At 36.8% G+C, this 18,114-nt stretch overlaps 1 protein-coding gene across 8 annotated transcripts in view; it reads right to left on the reverse strand.

Annotated features, from left to right (window-relative positions):
• Positions 1 to 18,114, reverse strand: part of Obsc (Obscurin) — a 103,686-nt gene that overhangs the window by 24,671 nt on the left and 60,901 nt on the right. For 7 of the 8 annotated variants that reach the window (XM_076135662.1, XM_076135669.1, XM_076135655.1 and 4 more), the window contains 16 exons: positions 12,888 to 12,980; positions 11,822 to 12,124; positions 10,319 to 10,472; positions 8,882 to 10,153; positions 7,930 to 8,664; positions 6,982 to 7,227; positions 6,055 to 6,196; positions 5,474 to 5,664; positions 3,813 to 3,934; positions 3,497 to 3,632; positions 2,525 to 2,702; positions 2,000 to 2,177; positions 1,357 to 1,547; positions 841 to 996; positions 516 to 636; positions 110 to 270 (listed from right to left, as the gene is read on the reverse strand). In XM_076135662.1, coding sequence (XP_075991777.1) covers positions 110 to 270; positions 516 to 636; positions 841 to 996; positions 1,357 to 1,547; positions 2,000 to 2,177; positions 2,525 to 2,702; positions 3,497 to 3,632; positions 3,813 to 3,934; positions 5,474 to 5,664; positions 6,055 to 6,196; positions 6,982 to 7,227; positions 7,930 to 8,664; positions 8,882 to 10,153; positions 10,319 to 10,472; positions 11,822 to 12,124; positions 12,888 to 12,980 — 4,379 coding nt within the window. The remainder of the gene's footprint in view (positions 1 to 109; positions 271 to 515; positions 637 to 840; positions 997 to 1,356; positions 1,548 to 1,999; positions 2,178 to 2,524; positions 2,703 to 3,496; positions 3,633 to 3,812; positions 3,935 to 5,473; positions 5,665 to 6,054; positions 6,197 to 6,981; positions 7,228 to 7,929; positions 8,665 to 8,881; positions 10,154 to 10,318; positions 10,473 to 11,821; positions 12,125 to 12,887; positions 12,981 to 18,114) is intronic. The other variant, XM_076135628.1, reaches the window with a different exon arrangement.

Raw genomic sequence — 18,114 nt, forward strand, 5'->3', positions numbered from 1 at the left:
TTCGATATACACACTCTGAAAATCTCATGATTGGTACTCACATTTACAACCCTCAAAAGATAATTAATTTTTGCCATATTACAACTAGTACAAATAAATAACTACTGACCACTTAACAGAAGGCTCCGGGTAAGCGTCCACACTGACGGTGAACTCCACGTTAACATCTCCCTCGCTGGCGGTGACGTCACTGAGCTTGTGCGTGAACTGCGGGCCGGTGCGCACGTTCAGCTTGCACGAGTCCGTCGCGCTACCGTGCACGTTGCGGACCTACAGATCATACGCACTTCTTATGTGACTCGGCAAGAATATACGAATACGAAGAAAAAAATTATGCGCAATTTATAAATCCTGGTAAAGTAGAATGAAGGTTTCTTAATTAATTTATGGGCTTAAAAAAATTACCACCAACGAAAAGCAAACATCTATACGGTAGGTCACCTGAATCTATTCATGCAAGAATAAATGGGCCAGCATTTATAGAAAAACTGTATTTAACGTATTATATGACTTACCTCACAAGAGTATTCTGCGGCATCAGCGCGAGCGGCGGATGTGATGACGAGCTGGTGAGCTGCTCCGGATGATGAGATCTTGATGGACGATGATTCAGTGATCTCCGTCTTGTTCTTGAACCTGGGAAACAATCACATTATTGTTATCACAGACTGTTTCAATTTATATCGATTTCTTTCTATTTTCGTAAAAAAAATATTTTAAAGAAGTCTAGGACCACGGTAAGTTAAATTTAAGGCAGACAACAGCGATCTGAATCTGCAAAATATTAAATTGATTTATTTATTCGCGACGCTCATAAAATACAGTTATTTTCGCCCTTACCATTTAACAGTAGGAGCTGGTTCAGATTCAGTCTCGATCTTGAAGGTGACAGTCTCCTTCTCCTCGCAGACCTTGGTCTCACCCAACTTCTTGGTGACCCTGGGTGGTGACGTCACGTGCCATTGCCAGAAGTCGGAGCACTGGTTCACTTCGTTCCTAGAAATAGGGAATTAATGTTCGAATGATAGATTTAGGAAACGATTGTTGGTGTAAATTGGATCTATATGTACATACATTTTCAAATATAGTTTAAAGGGAAATTACAGCCGCAAGGATAATTACAGAAAGTACTTATGTAGTATAGGTGTATACGGTAAATATTAATCTATGTGCCTAAAAGCATAATTATGCCGAAAATCACATTGCAAAAGTAATAGACAGTGACCTATTTCGGTATTCATAAGTAGATAAATAGATTTCCGTTGTTTGATTATGCTTTGGCAAATACATCTCTTTATTTCTTCAATATAGTACGGTTTTATTTTGTTAAACTGTTACAAATAGTAATAAACTTACTTAGCAACAACAGAGTAAGAGCCTGTGTCAGTGAGCTTGGCGTCCTTGATGGTGATCTTGTAGATCTCCTCGGACTCCTTCACGATCTGAATGCGCTCGCTGCTCTTGATCTCCACGCCGTCCTTGTAGAACGACACGTCGGGGGACGGCGTGCCTTCTATCTCGATCGTTACTGTGTGTGATGAGCTCACCTAGAAAAAAATAGTTGTGACTAGAGTGATAGATGCTAAAAAACAATGTAATGATTTCAACAGAGGAGATAAAATACCATGATAAATATTTATATAAATCTGCAGAGGGGAACAAATACTAGAAATGCATTGAGCAAAGTTATGTTTTGGATACGTCATAATATGATATTCAACAATTAAGAAAAGGAGGTGCAGTAAATGTGATAACTAGTTACCAGTATAGGTGATAATTAGTTACCAGTTTTAAAATAATATTTGTAATAAAAAGACCCTAAGTTGCTACCATTTTCTGTTCAACAGATTGAATTTACTTTTAAAGAGCAATATTTTAATGCGTATACTCATATAAAGGGAATGCTGACTGAAAACAATGCGAATATCTTTATTTTGACTAAAGAACACATTATTCTACTATTATATTCATTAAAAACTTAGGTAAGCTCATTACTCACCATGCAAGACTGGTTTTCAATCTTCTTCTTGATCTTGGGCGCGGCCTTGACGACAAGGTGCATGGTGGTGGTGTCTTCTCCCAGCTCGTTGGTGGCTGTGACCTGGTAGTCTCCGGCGTCGGCCTGGGTCGCGTTCTTGATCACTAGGGACATGCTCTCTTCGTCCTCGTACAGGAACCTATAAAAAAATTAAGCATTGAAGATAATATATGAACGCTGTTAGCTGCGATTACTGGGAGTCCGACAAAATTTTATGAAATAAAGCTTTAAAAGCATTTACCTTACATTTTTTGTTCATAGTTCTCAAATAATTATAATCCATAGGCAATGGAGTGTATAGCAGTGGTTTCGACAAAAACTAGATTCATTATAAACCTCTACTCTGAACTGCTCTACTAAAGTGATTAATGATATTTTCTCTGCCATTAACTAATATTGTCTATTTTTTAAATGGAATAAACCATCTTGCGCTCCCAGTCTCCCAAGCTCACCAAATTATAAATCGCGAAATCTGATCATACTTACTTATGCCTAGTATCAGCCTCAATGACTTTACCATCGTGTTTGAACACGATAGTAGGCTTGGGGTATCCCTTGCACTGTAGTTCCAGCATGGCTGAAGCACCAGCCGAGACCAGAGCCTCGCGGTGTTCAATGACAAGTGTCGGCTTCTCTGGCTCACGGTGAAGTTCATTCACAGCACCTAGTTGAAAGAAAATGTTGAAAAATTTGTACTTGTTGTTTGAATAGTGGTTGTTGCTTGAATAGATGAAAGTTTAGTTTTTGCTGCAACAGACATGCCCCAAGAATCTGATAAGAAATATTTTTACCTAAGAACCGTCGCTTTGGTATTTGTGTGAAGACGCTATTTACCTTTTTTTAGCGATATTTGAAAGTATCTAAGTTTCATATGTATATAAAGCAGGTAGATAAATTTGAGGTACATAGAGCTAAAGAGCAATAAATATGTTACTTTTGCAAAAGCATAATATAGGCGTTGAACATTTGTAGAAATTGGCAATAACAGCACCAGTTTTTAGACCCCTTCCAGCCCATATTTTCTTTTGAAGTTTCTTTTATCTTACCTAGATATTGAACCCTAGCGATCATAATATAGCAGACAGACATACACACATGCATACAACAAACATTCATAAAAATTAACGTTCGCGCTATAAATTACCCTCTTTTTGTGCAGTGCGGTAAAAATACGCAGTGCTGGTTGTGTCACAAGCATCTGTCATATCAGAAATAATATCTTTCTAATGAATGCATTGTGCTTCTAAAATATTATGAGAGCGAAAATTAACTATATTTATTTCCTTCACAGAAATGATCTTTAGTTTACCTTTACTACTCATTCATTTTTTAATTACTAGAAACGATAAAATTTATCTTAGAATAAAAAATGTTGGTGCAGATATATAATTGCGTGAAAGTGATTGTGCGCAACTAAACTACGCAAGAGTTTTACAAGCCAATAACAATTTGCTTTACCTTGTACAGTAAGTTCGGCTGAACAGGAGATGTTGCCGGTGCTGGTCTTGGCCACGCAGGTGTAGATGCCGGCGTCTTCTGGCTTCACGTGCTGGAACACCAGCGCCAGGGAGTCTTCGTCATCTCCCAACAGTACCTGTGGCAAGTAGTTACGTTATTTTAAAATCTGGGATCATAGCAGTTGGTGTTCTCTGGTCTTCACCTTTCCCTTTTGGAAAGAGGCATAATTTTATGCTGCACGAAGTCAGTCATAGCCGACTTTGTGGCACAAAAATATAAAGGTGTGAAAAGAGCTGTAAAAATAATAAATGGGTACCTTAAATCTCTCTTCAGGGTCGAAAGGCTGTCCATCGCGCTTCCAAGCGAAGCTTGCCTTCTCTCCCTTGGCCAAAAGACCTTCACCGCCAGGTGGCAGTTCACCGAAGATGTTCTTGTCATCTAAATAAAAAAAACATAATATTGTAAAGTTTTGAGGTTTGTGTAGTCAACAAAAACAGAGAATAAGGATTAGGATTGAGGTGTTATATAATCGAAGAATTTCTGATATAAAAATGAAGCCAAGCCTAACAATTATGGACGACCCCAGAAAGTGCGAAATACATAACAGTGAAACATCTGACAACTACGTTAAGTTTAAGGTTGCAATAGACGACTGATTCAGGACCTAAAAAAGACCTAAGCGGTAAATTCACTCTCTGTATCATTGACTATCATAAGTGTCAGCATTTGACCTATATGAATAAATGATTTGATTTTGATTTTGATTTTTGAAAAAAATGGGTATTTACATAAAAATAAATTCAGTTGCTCTAAATTTGAAGATTTACGCGAGTATTGACGAACCATCTACGGTCATCAAATCAAAAATAGCCACATAGACGTAAGTGTTTGCACATTAGGCACTCCAAAACTATTACAAGTTCAGTCTAATTCTAGTAAACAATATTATTTATAGACAACGTGAACCATAAACAAATACTGGAGGACGTCCAAGCGTCTTTAAAAATATATCATTCTTTTATTTAGATATTGTTGTACTTTTAATGACCCAAATGATGAATGTATTTGGCGAAGACTTTTAGAAACCTTCGAAGTACGAGTGGGACAAGAGCTCGAAAGATAACCTTATCGACAAAAAAGGGCAGAACAATAAAGTTTGTTGTATGGAAACCCCATTTATTTACTTTTGTTTGTTTTGTTGTTGTGTAACAAGCCGTCCATGAGACTGGTTGGAGATACACCCTGATGAAAGACGGACAGCGGAGACTTAATAATAAGTTCTCATTTTTACCTTTGGGGTACGGGACTACTCGTATATCCAAAATGCCATCAAAGACAGATGCTTATGTAATCAAAGCCTTAACATCGTAAAATATAAGCGGTGTTCTATGTGTCTCCTTTTTGTATGTAATTGTGAAATTTCGACTGTACTCTTGAAAGAATTCACGTGTTTACTGATATTATAATTAGAGCATCGTTAATCGCTATTTGTACTGGATTTATTTAGAGCGTGAAGATCCGTGGGCGTATGGCGAATCTCCAGAGAGTTACATAATTTGGTGAATTTTGACGAATGCGAAATAGATTGTGCGAACAGTCTAATATTGTAATACTCTCAATATCGTAAACATAGTTATTGTAAGGTATTTTTTACCTATACAGATCCTTCTTTCAATATATTTTTTTCTTATAGCAGACCTTTTTATAGCACTTATTTTAGGCGATAACTCGAAGTAGCACCAAACAGAAAATTAAATTATTATGTAACCATAAAGAGCATGATTGCTCGGCATTGACCCGGAGATCAAAAATATGCGATTTGCTATACTAACAACTGTTTTATGACATTTTAAGTAATCCCCAATAGTCCATCATCTGCTCAACGAACTGAACTAACAGAAGATGAGATTTAGGTAAAAACAATTCGAAGACATATAAATATACAATGTTATGTTCGAAAGAGTAATCTAGACTTACCAACAACAGACACGGTGGCTTCAGAAGACACCTCTCCATAGATGTTGATAGCCTTGCAGGAGTACACCCCGGCATCGCTGGGCAGCACGTCGGCGATGACGAGCTCGTAGCAGCCACGGTCCGCGCGCGTGCGGATGATGGACACGCGCTCCGACTCCGAGGTCGTGATGATCTCTTTGTCGTCACGGTAGCTGGGGAATAAGTTGACGTAAAGCAGTGTCGAATAAGTATTGTTTCATTGAATTTTATTGTTTGAATGTAGTTTTGCGGAATTGCGACCAAGAAGTAAATTTTTCATTATGAATCACAGAGATAATTACTAAATAATAATATATAAATGCCGTGGTTGCTATTCTAACCAACGCTACCTACTATCTAAGCCAAAATCTACCGTATGCATAATCAACAATGGAATGACTGCCTCCGTGGCGCAGTGGTTTAGGTCGCCACGCCGCTACCATTGCGTCGGGAGGTCGTGGATTCGATTCCCACACCGGTCAATTATTTGTGCCGAACCGATGGGTAGCAACAATATTCAAGCAACGTCTATTTTTGGAGTAAAGAAAGTTCCCGATACTTACAACTTGACCTCAGGGTTGGGGTCGCCCTTGACCTTGACCATGAACCTCAGGTAGGTGTTCTCCAAGATCTCCGTGTCCTTGAGCGCCACCAAGAAGTAGGGCGCCTTGAGAGCGTTCCTCTCTTTCCTTTCTTCGGGAGTCACTATAATTTGTTGATAAAAAATATATGAGTGACCGAAAAATTAAAGATGGGGACATTTGAGGCAATTTTTCCTAAAAATTTGGTAGATACAAGTTCTTTTAACTACGCCTGTTTACAAAGTGACCTTCTATGCTGTTTTTTCATCTTCGGAGATTCAATTTTACTGACGGGAGAGACATACCTATCAACTGCAAGAAAATGTATTAAATTTTTTTGATGTGAACCTTTTTCACCCTTTTCCGCGGCGTTTTCCGTGTGTAAGACATACTGCCTGTAAAACGTTTTGAATATTCTATTTTATAAATAAGTGCGTGAAATGTATATAATTGTTATTTGTAAGTAACTAAATAAGTGTAAAAAATACTCGTTTAAGTGCAAAAATACAGGAAAATTAACCAAGAGTCAACTGAAGATACAAACTACATGTTATAACGCTTCACAATGTCTTAATAAATGATTGCAGATTGCAGTGATGCATGCAATACGCTTATAATATAATAGAAATATCCTTAAGACTAGAAATTTTGACGCGGTTGAGGAAATCAGTGAATTCCGCAGGAAAATATAATAATATCAGTAATCTTTATATAAATGGTACTACTCACGAAAAAAAAATACGGTGTAACAAATTATGAAGTCTAAATTATTTAAATCATTAACCAATGTAAGCAGTCAAAATGTGTTTAAATAATTCTGAAACAAATTTAAAAGTCAACTTCGTCATATTATTTTACTGTCAAATAAAACCAATTTCCCCAAACACAATAAACGAAATAGTCACTTACACTCAACGACGACTAACTGAGCGGTACAATGTGCGTTTCCCTTCAAATTCTCAGCGATGGCGGTGTACACACCAGAGTCGTCTTCCCTGCAGTGTTTCAGCTCCAGTTTGTTCGTACCATCGTTCTCGTAAGAGATGGAGCATCGGTCCATGAGGCGGTCGGTGAGGGGCTTGTTGTCCTTCAGCCACATGATCTTAACATCGCTACTGTCGCGTAGAACACATTCGAAGAGAGCGTTCTCACCGGCTGAGGACATAATCTTGTTAGAAAGAGCTCGTACGTTTTCGTATGGTTTGTTTGGGATAGATGACACGATTTCATTCGTTTTTTACGTCATCTTCAATGAATTTTGAATTTTGTTTTATTGAAGCTGGCAAACCAAAATGTTTCGTCACTTTTTTTGAGATATCAACAATAAATACAATTTTGATTATGTATTTCCAACACTACCAACAAGAATTTCGTTCATTCTTTTTTCAATAACATTTTCTCAATAATTCAATCAGTTTGTAATACGACGAATCTTGACCAAAAGACTTTCTTAAATGCCGACAACAAACAACAAGAAGTTTAGTTTATGACCAAAATTAAAAGACATTTTCCGTGCCATATTTTCGGATTTATTTGAAATAAGCATAAAGCTGCCCAAAGCACTGCCCATTTTAATTAAGTATTTTGAAAATTTTATTATTGTTATCCCAAAAAAATGCCTAACAGAATTTGGTTTGACAACAACAACAATTTTACATTTATGGGCCCTGAACAAGTTTTTAGAAATGACATCTGTATGAAGTTTTAGACCGTACGAGCTCTTAACATAGGAAGAGATAATGTGAAGCATGTTAAATTAATGTGTAGTGTCAGTTAGTCGCCTAGAAGCGTATGTACAAGCACTAATTGTGTGTCTACTGCTACAGGTGTGAAGTGTTCTACGGCTACAGTACTCACGTTCAATCTCCTGGCCTTCCAAGGTCTTCGTGAAGACTGGCTTGCCGTCTTGAGATTCAGACTTAGACACAGACTTGGCTGACTCATAACCAGTGCTGACAGAACCATTAGATACAGTGGTCTTTGAGGCCTTCGATTCGTAAGAAGAACCTCCATTCTTAACGGTTTCGTAGCTACTCTCCGTCTTTGAAGAAATGCCTTCAACTTTTTTGCCGTCAACGCTGGCCTCGATACTGAACTGCCTTGAAGCGTATTTGGCAGCGATGCTGTCGATCTTGCTCGTAGTATCAGATTCAATGCCGTACTTAGAGCTCTCGGTTACACTTTCAAAGTTAGTCTCCTTGCCATATTTGGAGGCAATGCTGTCGATTTTGCTGGCAGTGTCACTCTCAGTGCTGTACTTTGATTCGATTCCATACTTTGACGCTATGCTATCGAGCTTACTCGAGCCGGAGTCGTATTCGATTCCGTATTTGGAGCCTTCAGTTTTGCTCTCATAGCTGGATTCAATGCCATATTTGGATCCTCCTTCAGTCCTCGATGATGAGGAGTACTTAGACTCGTAGCGGGAGGAGGCAGTTCCCTCGATAGCTCCACCGGCCTCGTACTTGGAGGACTCCAAGCGTGATCCACTCTCACGGCGCGAGTAGGACGATGTTAGTCCACTGCCTTCGTAAGTAGATGAGGATTCGTAGCGACCCCCGGTTGATTGCTTACGGCTACTACTGGAGTATTCTATTAGAGAGAGAATTGAATACGTTTTAAATGCTGTTTAATAAGTTAAAGTTAAAATTAATTTTTTTTTACCACTTTTTCACAATTTACGGGTATGTAGTTTTGTTTAAGAAGCCATGATACTAGTGTCTAACATGGTCAACATTAAATTAACTTGGAACAAACTTGACTTTTTAACGTAATACTAGGACAATACCAGTGTGTCAAGGTTACTTACCTCCAGAAAGCCGCGAACTGCGGCTGCTATACCTAGACATCTCGTCTTCAACAACTTCCTCAGCGGTTACAGCTTGACCGTTACCAACACCTTGTGGTTTAGACGTGCCAGTTGTACTGACTTCTTTCTTCTCTTCCACTGACTCTACAGCACTCACTTGCTGTACATTTGACTGGTGTGACGTCACAGACACGACAGACTCCTCGACTTTCACCTCACTTGATACTTGAGTCTGTTCTTTCACACTAGCAACAGTCTCAGTTTTCGCTTGGACGGATTCTTGTACAGATTTCTGTGTTGTAAGTTCTACAGCTGCTGCTGTTGATGATTCAACAGTGGCTGACTTTTGTTCGGTGACAGATTTCTGCGATTCGACAGTTGCTGACTTCTGAACAGATTCTGTTGTTGAAGTAGCCGATTGCTCTACAGTTGCCGACTTCTGAACACTTTCACTAGCTTTCTGTTCACTCACAGATGTTTGAGTTGTTAATGCAGCAGATTGTTCTACAGTTGCCTTCTGAACAGATTCTGTAGCTTTCTGCTCAGATTTCTGTGTCTGTAATTCAGCTTGCTTTGTAGATTCAACTGATGTTACTGATGATTTTTGTTCAACTGCACTTTCTTTGACAGATGACTGTGTTTTTAATTCAACGTTAGATGCTGTTGACTGTTCAACGGCAATTGATTTAGCAGCCTGAGTTGTCGCCTCTACTGAAGCTTGTGACACAGACTGTTCACTCACTGAAGTTGTTTGAACAGTAGCCGAAGCAGCCTGTACTTTGGTTTGCGATTGTTGAACTGTTGCGCTCTGAACGGATGTCTGTACAGATTGTACGGACTCCTTTACTTCAGCAGCTACGACGGTCACCTGACTGGCTTGCGAAGCAGACGCAGTACTCTCGGTAACCTTCGAGCTTTGTGTCACAGACGATTTAGTTTCTAAAGCGCTTGCGACTTGACTTCCACTTACTTCAACAGACTGTACCTCGCTGACTGAAGTTACTTCAGTCACTTCGGTTTTCGATATTTTCTTTGCTCCTTCGGTTTCTAAGGAGGCTTTTCTCTTAGTGTTGAGTTGCTGGGTCTCTTCTGTAGATGATACTTCGGTGACCTGTACTTGTTCTACGCGGGAGCGCTTCTCTTTGGCTTCGACTTCCTCAGCAGCGACCTCTGTATGTTCCCTCTTCTTCTTCTTCTCAGGTTCGGGTTCAGGTTCCGCTACTTCGGGTGGTAGGACTTGAAGGTCGTCGGCTACGTGTTCTGCTAATGCAACTGAAATAAACAAAACAACAAAATTAAGCTACGCTAAAATATATAACTAATATATGCATATTTTCGATATTACGACATCTACGATGTTGAATTGCATATTTTGTTTTTATCAAGACTAAATCCTGAAAAGCATTTAAGGTATGAAGTAATTAGTGTAAAACTTACCAACGTCGCTGGCGTACTTTCTGATCTCAGCTAACCAGTTGGTCTTGACTTGTTCTTTGTGAGCGGCGAGTGTAACGCTGCGTGGTGAGTTCTTCTGACAGAGCTCAAACTTCAACAGCTCACCAGGTGGGTCGTTGACCTCGACGTCTGGTAGCTGAAAATTACGAATAAAAGTTATTTTCGCACTAACGACAATTGCAATAAAGTGAATTCACACTATGCCACACGTGCCAATCAGTACAAAAAATAGAGAAGTAGGCGTTGGTATATATATATATTCGCTTAGCCTTTGTTCCAAACTATGTTGGAGTCGGCTTCCAGTCTCACCGGATGCAGCTGGATACCAGTGTTTTACATGGAGCGACTGCCTATCTGACCTCCACAACCCAGTTACTTAGGTATTAACACGATACCCTTCGGTAAGACTGGTTGTCAGACTTTCAAGCTTCTGACTACTGTTAACGACTGTCAAAGATCTTCGAAAATGACAGCCGGGACCCACAATTTAACGTGCCTTCCGAAACACGGAGGAACTCGATATGTATAAGATGGTCACCCATCCACGGAACAACCTCGGCAAGCGTAGCTTAACCTCAGAGATCTATCCGTGCAGCTGTTGTAAACTAAGCCACGAGCTCCTCAGAAGTAGGCGTTGGTAATATGTTTAAAATAAACTTTAGACACGTGACCCCAATATCAAAAATACTTTTGGAAAATAAAAGCTTTTAGAACACTGCTTCCATCAAATTCTACAAACGAAGCAGAAAATTGAACTATCGAAACTTTGATATTTCGCAATCTTTTTCGAAACATCTCGCTCTAAAATAACGTCATCAAATTTTAACATTTCAATGTCGTTTACTGTTATTTCAATGACACGGTGTCAATGTCTTATAGATACAGCTAAGCCTTTAATCGAAATACCTCACATATGTAGAAAGCTTGTTACGATAAGAAACGGCATACATTCCAGACATAATTTTGGAGTATATCCAAATAGCTATTTTTTGAATTGACCTATTTTTGGAGTTAGATTCAAGATCGTGCGTTGTGTTAATGAATGGGGATAAACATAGAAACGAGTAGGCCGGGTCTGGGAAATGGCGTGTAATGGCAAGTGCGAAACGTTTAGCTAACGACAGGAAGTGGTACAATTACATTGTGCCTTTGAGTTTCTGTAATAGCAGTACATTGTACAAGTTTTAAATGTACTGTCTCTTGTAATTACAAGACGTAATACATTTGAAACTATGTCGTCGTGATATGAATTATGTAACGTTATGCAATTTTGGAATAGCTAAAACCTAGGACTAAATAAGCTCGTTTGATTGACAATTATACCAGTAATCTAAACATCTATCTACCGATACCTTCACATTCTGGTTGGGATTTTTCTATGAAATATATCTCCGAATATTTAAAAATATCGCCAATAAACGACCAGTAAGGATTATTATCTTAAACTTGCAATCAAAAATTAAAACAATTTATGTACATACGAACCTTGATGATATCCTTTAGCTCGAACACAGAGCGGTCGTCAGCGACCCTCTTGACTTTACAGATGAGGATCCTTGCCTTGAAGAGGAACAGGTACCTCTCTCTAGCCTTGCCTTCGGCGTCGGTAACTGTGAACCAGTCGTGGGTGAGCAGACGGCCGAGCTTATAGATGTTCCCACGGTAACCTTCGATGCTAGCGATGAACTTGTTGTCGGTAGCTCTGTTCGGAACCCCTAGGAAGAGTTCCAAAGCTTTTTGAAGGTCAGAGCAGTCTTCGCCGAGACGTTTTGAGTATTTTACTAGTTCCTGGAGAAGGAAAAAGGAGGAATTTAAGGCTGACCTGTAGAGTATTTAGTAGTAGTACTAGTTTTTTACACTAACGGCATGCTTTACTGCTTCCAGATAGCTCTCATTGATTAAGTTTTCTAATTAATATAAAGAGATGACAAGAAATCTGATACTTCAATTAGCCAGAGGCGAAACGAAACTTGATGATAAATTGAATTTTGACATTTTGATGTTTAAATTTTGCCTTGTATGCGACTATTCTCGTAATTATGGTGGTTTAATAACATGACTGACCAAAACTTTTTACATTTTGTTAATTTATATGAAGTTACTTCAAAACCTAAAGCATAATATTTTGGCATTCGTTTTATTTATCACATGCGTGCTAGCAATGCACTCCTAGTGAGATAAGGTGACGTGCCAAGATATGAGAATGTGCATTGACAAATTACCAAGCAATACCCATCACATGTACGCGTCACAAATGATGTATTTTCATTACTTCATGTAATTTTTCTTTCTGTTGGTTAAAAGACAGGTATTGTTTAAGCTTTTGCAGTCCAACTCATGGCAAAGTATTGTTTGGGAATAGTAATCTTGGTTTTCCGAATTTGATCCATTAAATAACTGTGGTGATATAATCAGCATATAAAACATGTTAAGCCTAAGTAATTTCCATATAGCTATGGAAAGAAAGCAAGAGAGAGAGACAAGTGTAATTTGGAAATACGAAGATAAATTATATTATTAAGCCATCTACTTCTAACTTTACTATACTAACCTTTAGTAGTAGTTGGTAATCGTTGATCCTTTGGATTGGAAGCTTCAGATGTTCAGTAATACCCTTATCGTCACCGAGTTTATCTGCTAAGTCCTGCAAAGAAAACAACACGATTATTAAAACATGAAATTGTGTCATAAAAACTAGGGACTTGTCTAAATTCTTTGATGCTATTAGTAGCTACAATATGCTCGCTACGATAGACGAAGACGTAATGAAGACAATAAAAACAGTAAGAGCTCTGCCAAACTGCTGAAAGTGATCAGAAAAAAATAAAATCACATTAAATTACATAACTAATGCTCTGTATTGTATTACTTCTGAAATAATTATTAGCATAGTAACTAGTCACAGTAGAATAGTATCGATGAGAAAATAATCAGCTGAAGGTACTGAAAGAACTAAAGGTAAGGACATTCCTTAGTTTGCCAAGCATCAAAGATTTAGGTATCGAGATTATAATTGATGATGAAGGGGAGCCGACCGAGGACAACATAGATATTAGATTTTGTCATTTTTGAATGACGTTGTATAAAATAAATACCATACCCCTGATACATTAAAATACAATATTTTGAAAGGCTCTACATTAGTCTACATTATACGCAAATATGCCAGAGGCTTAGAACTTTAATATTCGTGTACTAAAGTTTTTACACATGTCAAAACTACAACCACAACGATGTCTCAACTATCCGATCCGTGAATCCCGATGGAACGATAAATCTAAAATAAACAGTTTATTTATAAACGGTCCCACCATTGGCCTTGACAAACGACATCTAATGGACAACATTAATAAAATGTTTGTGGTCGCCGTGGAGAGAAAAATGTTTATCTAGTTTCCAAAAGTTTACGATGTCTATATTAGTTGGGCAATCTTTGATGGAGATATTAATATTGTTTTGAATGTCACACTGAAATTAATTGGAGTCATGACTTTGTTAGAAATTAAGTCGTTAAAGGCTAGAATTAGTTACTTCTAACTAATTATCAAATCATAAACAGACAAAGTAATTATAAAGTAACAACAGTAAATTATGTTTATATTAAATAGAAAGCTTGACATAGAGGGAGAATACACGGTAAACATGCTTAACCTTAGTAACTAGCTAGCTTTTCTTTCTTAGCTAGCTAACGATTTTTTAGGTATTTCGATTTTACATCTAGGTGTTTGATGTGTTTCGAGCAAACTTCTTGCTACTATATTATTGTATCAGATATAGGTACCGTATTGTTAAATTCAAATGTCAAATAGGTACCTGAACTTGATTATATCAAAAGTTTTTAATAGTGCTCCATCCGTAATTTTAATTTCGTTAATAACATAAATACACATCTCAAATATCTATCGTAGTACAAATATCAGCGTTCACTTTCGCCTGTTGAAATCGAACGAACATAATTAATACGACATGCGTGCGACACATTCGTCGAATGTCCGCACTAATTGGTGGACGTTGGCACTTATTCAAGCGATACAGAAGAATATTGACATCGTGTTGCAATTGCTTTTGTCAACTGTCCGTTGCTAAGTTGTAAAACACGAGTGATTCCCCCGAGCGTAGGGTTTTTGTCATTGTTATTGGTTTTTATGCTTCCACGTTACTTTCTCAAGCTTGTTAAAGGAGAAGAAACCTCACAATATTTGAAATTATGATAAAATCCACGACTCAGTTACTATTAGTACTTAAACATCTAACTAGCTGTAATATCCATTAAAACGAAAGCAATTAAAAAAATAGGAATAATTTTAAAACATACACGATATGAATACATAATTATGTTATGTATCCCTGAAATAAATTATAATTTCTTAGAAATTACTTCCTTTTTTTTGATAACAAGTTCGCCTCAGTCTCTACAAAAGATATTTTAATATCAATAGTATATTGATTCAAGATTGTTATTATCGTGTTATCGGTACGATGACCTATCCAATCAGACCTACATACATCCATAATCTAAATACCAACGAGAATAACTGTTAGACAATCATACTCCTGCAAGTGATATGTGGTGCATTCCATTTAAATCCATTGGTGTAAATCATGTGGATTATCACAGTAAGTTTACGAGCCAAAGTCATGCGCTCCAATCAGTGCTTGGTTCGATATTGACCATCTGTTAGCATGACTCACTCTGTTAGAAAGCTTTCACGATATTATTATAATATAAGTATAGATTGCATCTTGTTTTAGACAAGTGTTTTAGTGTAAAATGAAGTTATGATATGCGAAAGGCGGGTTTATAAAAATAACGGAATTCAAAGCTTGCTAGTGTCGTAGTTGTTAAAACCACCGAAAGACTTATGATATGGCTTAATTGACGGGTGTCGCTAGTGTTTGGAAAAATAAACAAAATTCTAGAACATTGAAGTATTCAGAAAATAATGAAGAATTAAAACTAATAATGATAGACAGTGATAGTGATGATAAACTGATACCTATGAAATATGGTATAAAGGAATTGCAACAAGTACCATAAAATGTAAGGAATATATCATGCATCATACAAATAGGTACGGTGAAGGTAAACAGATGGTCTGTTTAAATCAGAATGCAGTGAAATCATGCAACAAACTTAACTAGACCAACATAGAGAGGAAATAGTTGCTCTCAATAAGAGAAATAGAACAAAGGAACTAGAAGCAAGTAGGTCGAGGCTACGATACAGATATTTACAATTACAGGTTCATCATAACAACAGAATTTTGCGGTAATATTGCAAGCAAACGAAAGACGTGGATAATGTTTAGCTTTGATAGATTTTAAACGAAATTATATACATTTCCACGTACTAACTGATTTGCTATTGATTGACAACGAGAAATCAAGTTACAACAATAGTATTCCTCATTGTTCTCGTATCAATGTAGATTTCTTGCTAATATAACCCCAATTATTCTCGATAGCTACATGATTTGATATTAGTATGTCAACAGGGAAATATAAGATTTATAAAAAAAAATGTTTCAGGGATTAAACATACTGAATAACTAAAAAAGAAGACGTAACGAAGACGTGTTTAATCGTGAACGGTTCGTGAACGGTTATTATGGCAAGTTAAAAGATGAAGAGGGTTTGATTCAAAGTAGTTATTCCAAAAACATATGTGTTAACGTAAACAGTACGGTAAAGTTTGACGTCACAATTTAAAGTGAAGATCAACAGATTTGGAGATTCATTGAAAAAGTATTCTGACGTCACCAGGTGGGCTGCAGTTGTACGTATTCACTAAAAATTCATTGAAAGATTTTCATAAAATATACCAGTTTGTTTTTGAATCTCTTTTCCACAGTTTCTGCGAAATATATTATTTGTAGAAAACGTCTAACTAAACGTCATGTAAATAATATTAAGGTGTTTTCATCATTTATTGAACATTCAAAATAAATCTTCAATAATGGCATATCAGGCCAACATTGCCCTTCTGGTTCGGAGAGCCCCACATACCCCAGCGCTCCCCCGGGCGTTGGGGATGCAATTTCATGCATTAACCAAGTAAAAAAAAGGAGATAGAGGATAAAGATAAACTAAGACTTTTTAATGAGTATTACAAAAATAAACGTATCAAGAAACAATTCATCTCTAAAGCTGTCCTGTTTGCAACAAAACCTATACTAATACAATAAATTTTAGAGATGCAAGCACTTTTTGACGCTTTATTCGTCTCAGTCTTAAACTCATGTTGGCTAAAATGTCAATACAACTTGACACGCTGAAGAAAGGACTCGTAATATTGCAATCAACGCATAGACCGTACATTTTAAACATAATTCAAGACAGTAAATCAAATTACTGTAAATACAGAATCAGAAGAGAATATATTTAGGGCACCTTGACATATTGAGTTAGTTGCTTCACTTCGCTAATAGAAAGATGTTTGTGCAATATTTATTACAAGAAAAACAACTAACAGAAGGTATTTTGGGAATGGTATTGGTCGATATGAACGATTTGCAGTATCCTGCAGTTAAATTTATTGGTCTTAAAGCAAATATTGATGTTTGCGTCGAAGAAATGTTTGTCCTTGAGTGCAATTCAATTTGCCTCGATAATCTTTTGCAGAAAGCGAAACTTCAGATATTGGTTGTGAGTTTCCTGTTATTCACAGTGTGCGAAAATTAAGCCAAATAAATGAACGATTTCTGCAATATTTATTTTCAAGTAAAAGCTCATTTAATTTTCTTTGATCTCAGTTTGTTATTTGTATATTTGTTACTAAAGGATGTTTTTCTTTGTTTCTGTATCTGTATCAGGTATTTTTTTTATTGTCTTGTATATTTCTACTTAAATTTTGTAAACAGGTAGAATCATCTCGACACGTGTAATCTTAATTTATTGAGCAAGATTAACGTGAAAAATTGCGATGTCGTAATCAGTAAATAATTAGGGCAATGACTGTATAACATTTACACATGTGTTCATTGATCTTTCAAGCCATAACAGCCTTAATGCTACAGCTATAAAGTTTACTATCCCATAATAAAAAAAGTATTGATATTTGATGGAGTACATCCAAAGATTTAAAGAAAATATTTCAAGTGATTTTTGTTTTTCTTGCTGATAAACGTCGTGGCGACCTCGCTTTGATTTGAGCCATGCTCCATCAGTTAGTGATGTGAAATGAATGATTTGGGGTGTCAGGTGCTAATCATTCCTTCAGGAAATTCTGAAATATGTCGCAAGATAATGTCGTAAAATTGTAGTCAGTTCATGTGGAAAAGAAGAATTGATCATTTCTTATTTACTCAAGCATATTCTGATTCAAAAATATAATGCTTAAGGTCTGGTTTGATTATATTTTACAAGTACAGATTGTGTTTTTTCAATAATTAACAGTAAATTGGAGTTTCCTAATATCAACGACCCAGCTGACGGAACAATAAACGAATAGGCATTCGATCTAAGATTTACGTGTACGCGAATGTTAAGCTTGAGATTTGGCATAGTTACATTTAGGTTTGAATTTATTACGCTTTCAATCTATTAGATTGACGCAAATAACATTAGCGTTAAGCTTTACATTTGTTACGTTCAGAGCTTTTGATGATACTGCTGACAAATTAGTCGTTATGTGCTAAAATTTAGGTTTTACAAGTTGATATTCTGATTAAGATCACATTTTTATCAAATTTTTTGTTATTTAATTATTTTGAATTAACAAATGTGCAAGACAGTAAATACAGGCTTACGTTTTTTGTTACCTATATTGAGACATATGT

The sequence above is a fragment of the Anticarsia gemmatalis genome, chromosome 1, assembly GCF_050436995.1.
Source record: "Anticarsia gemmatalis isolate Benzon Research Colony breed Stoneville strain chromosome 1, ilAntGemm2 primary, whole genome shotgun sequence".
NCBI classification, from domain to species: Eukaryota; Metazoa; Arthropoda; class Insecta; order Lepidoptera; family Erebidae; genus Anticarsia; species Anticarsia gemmatalis.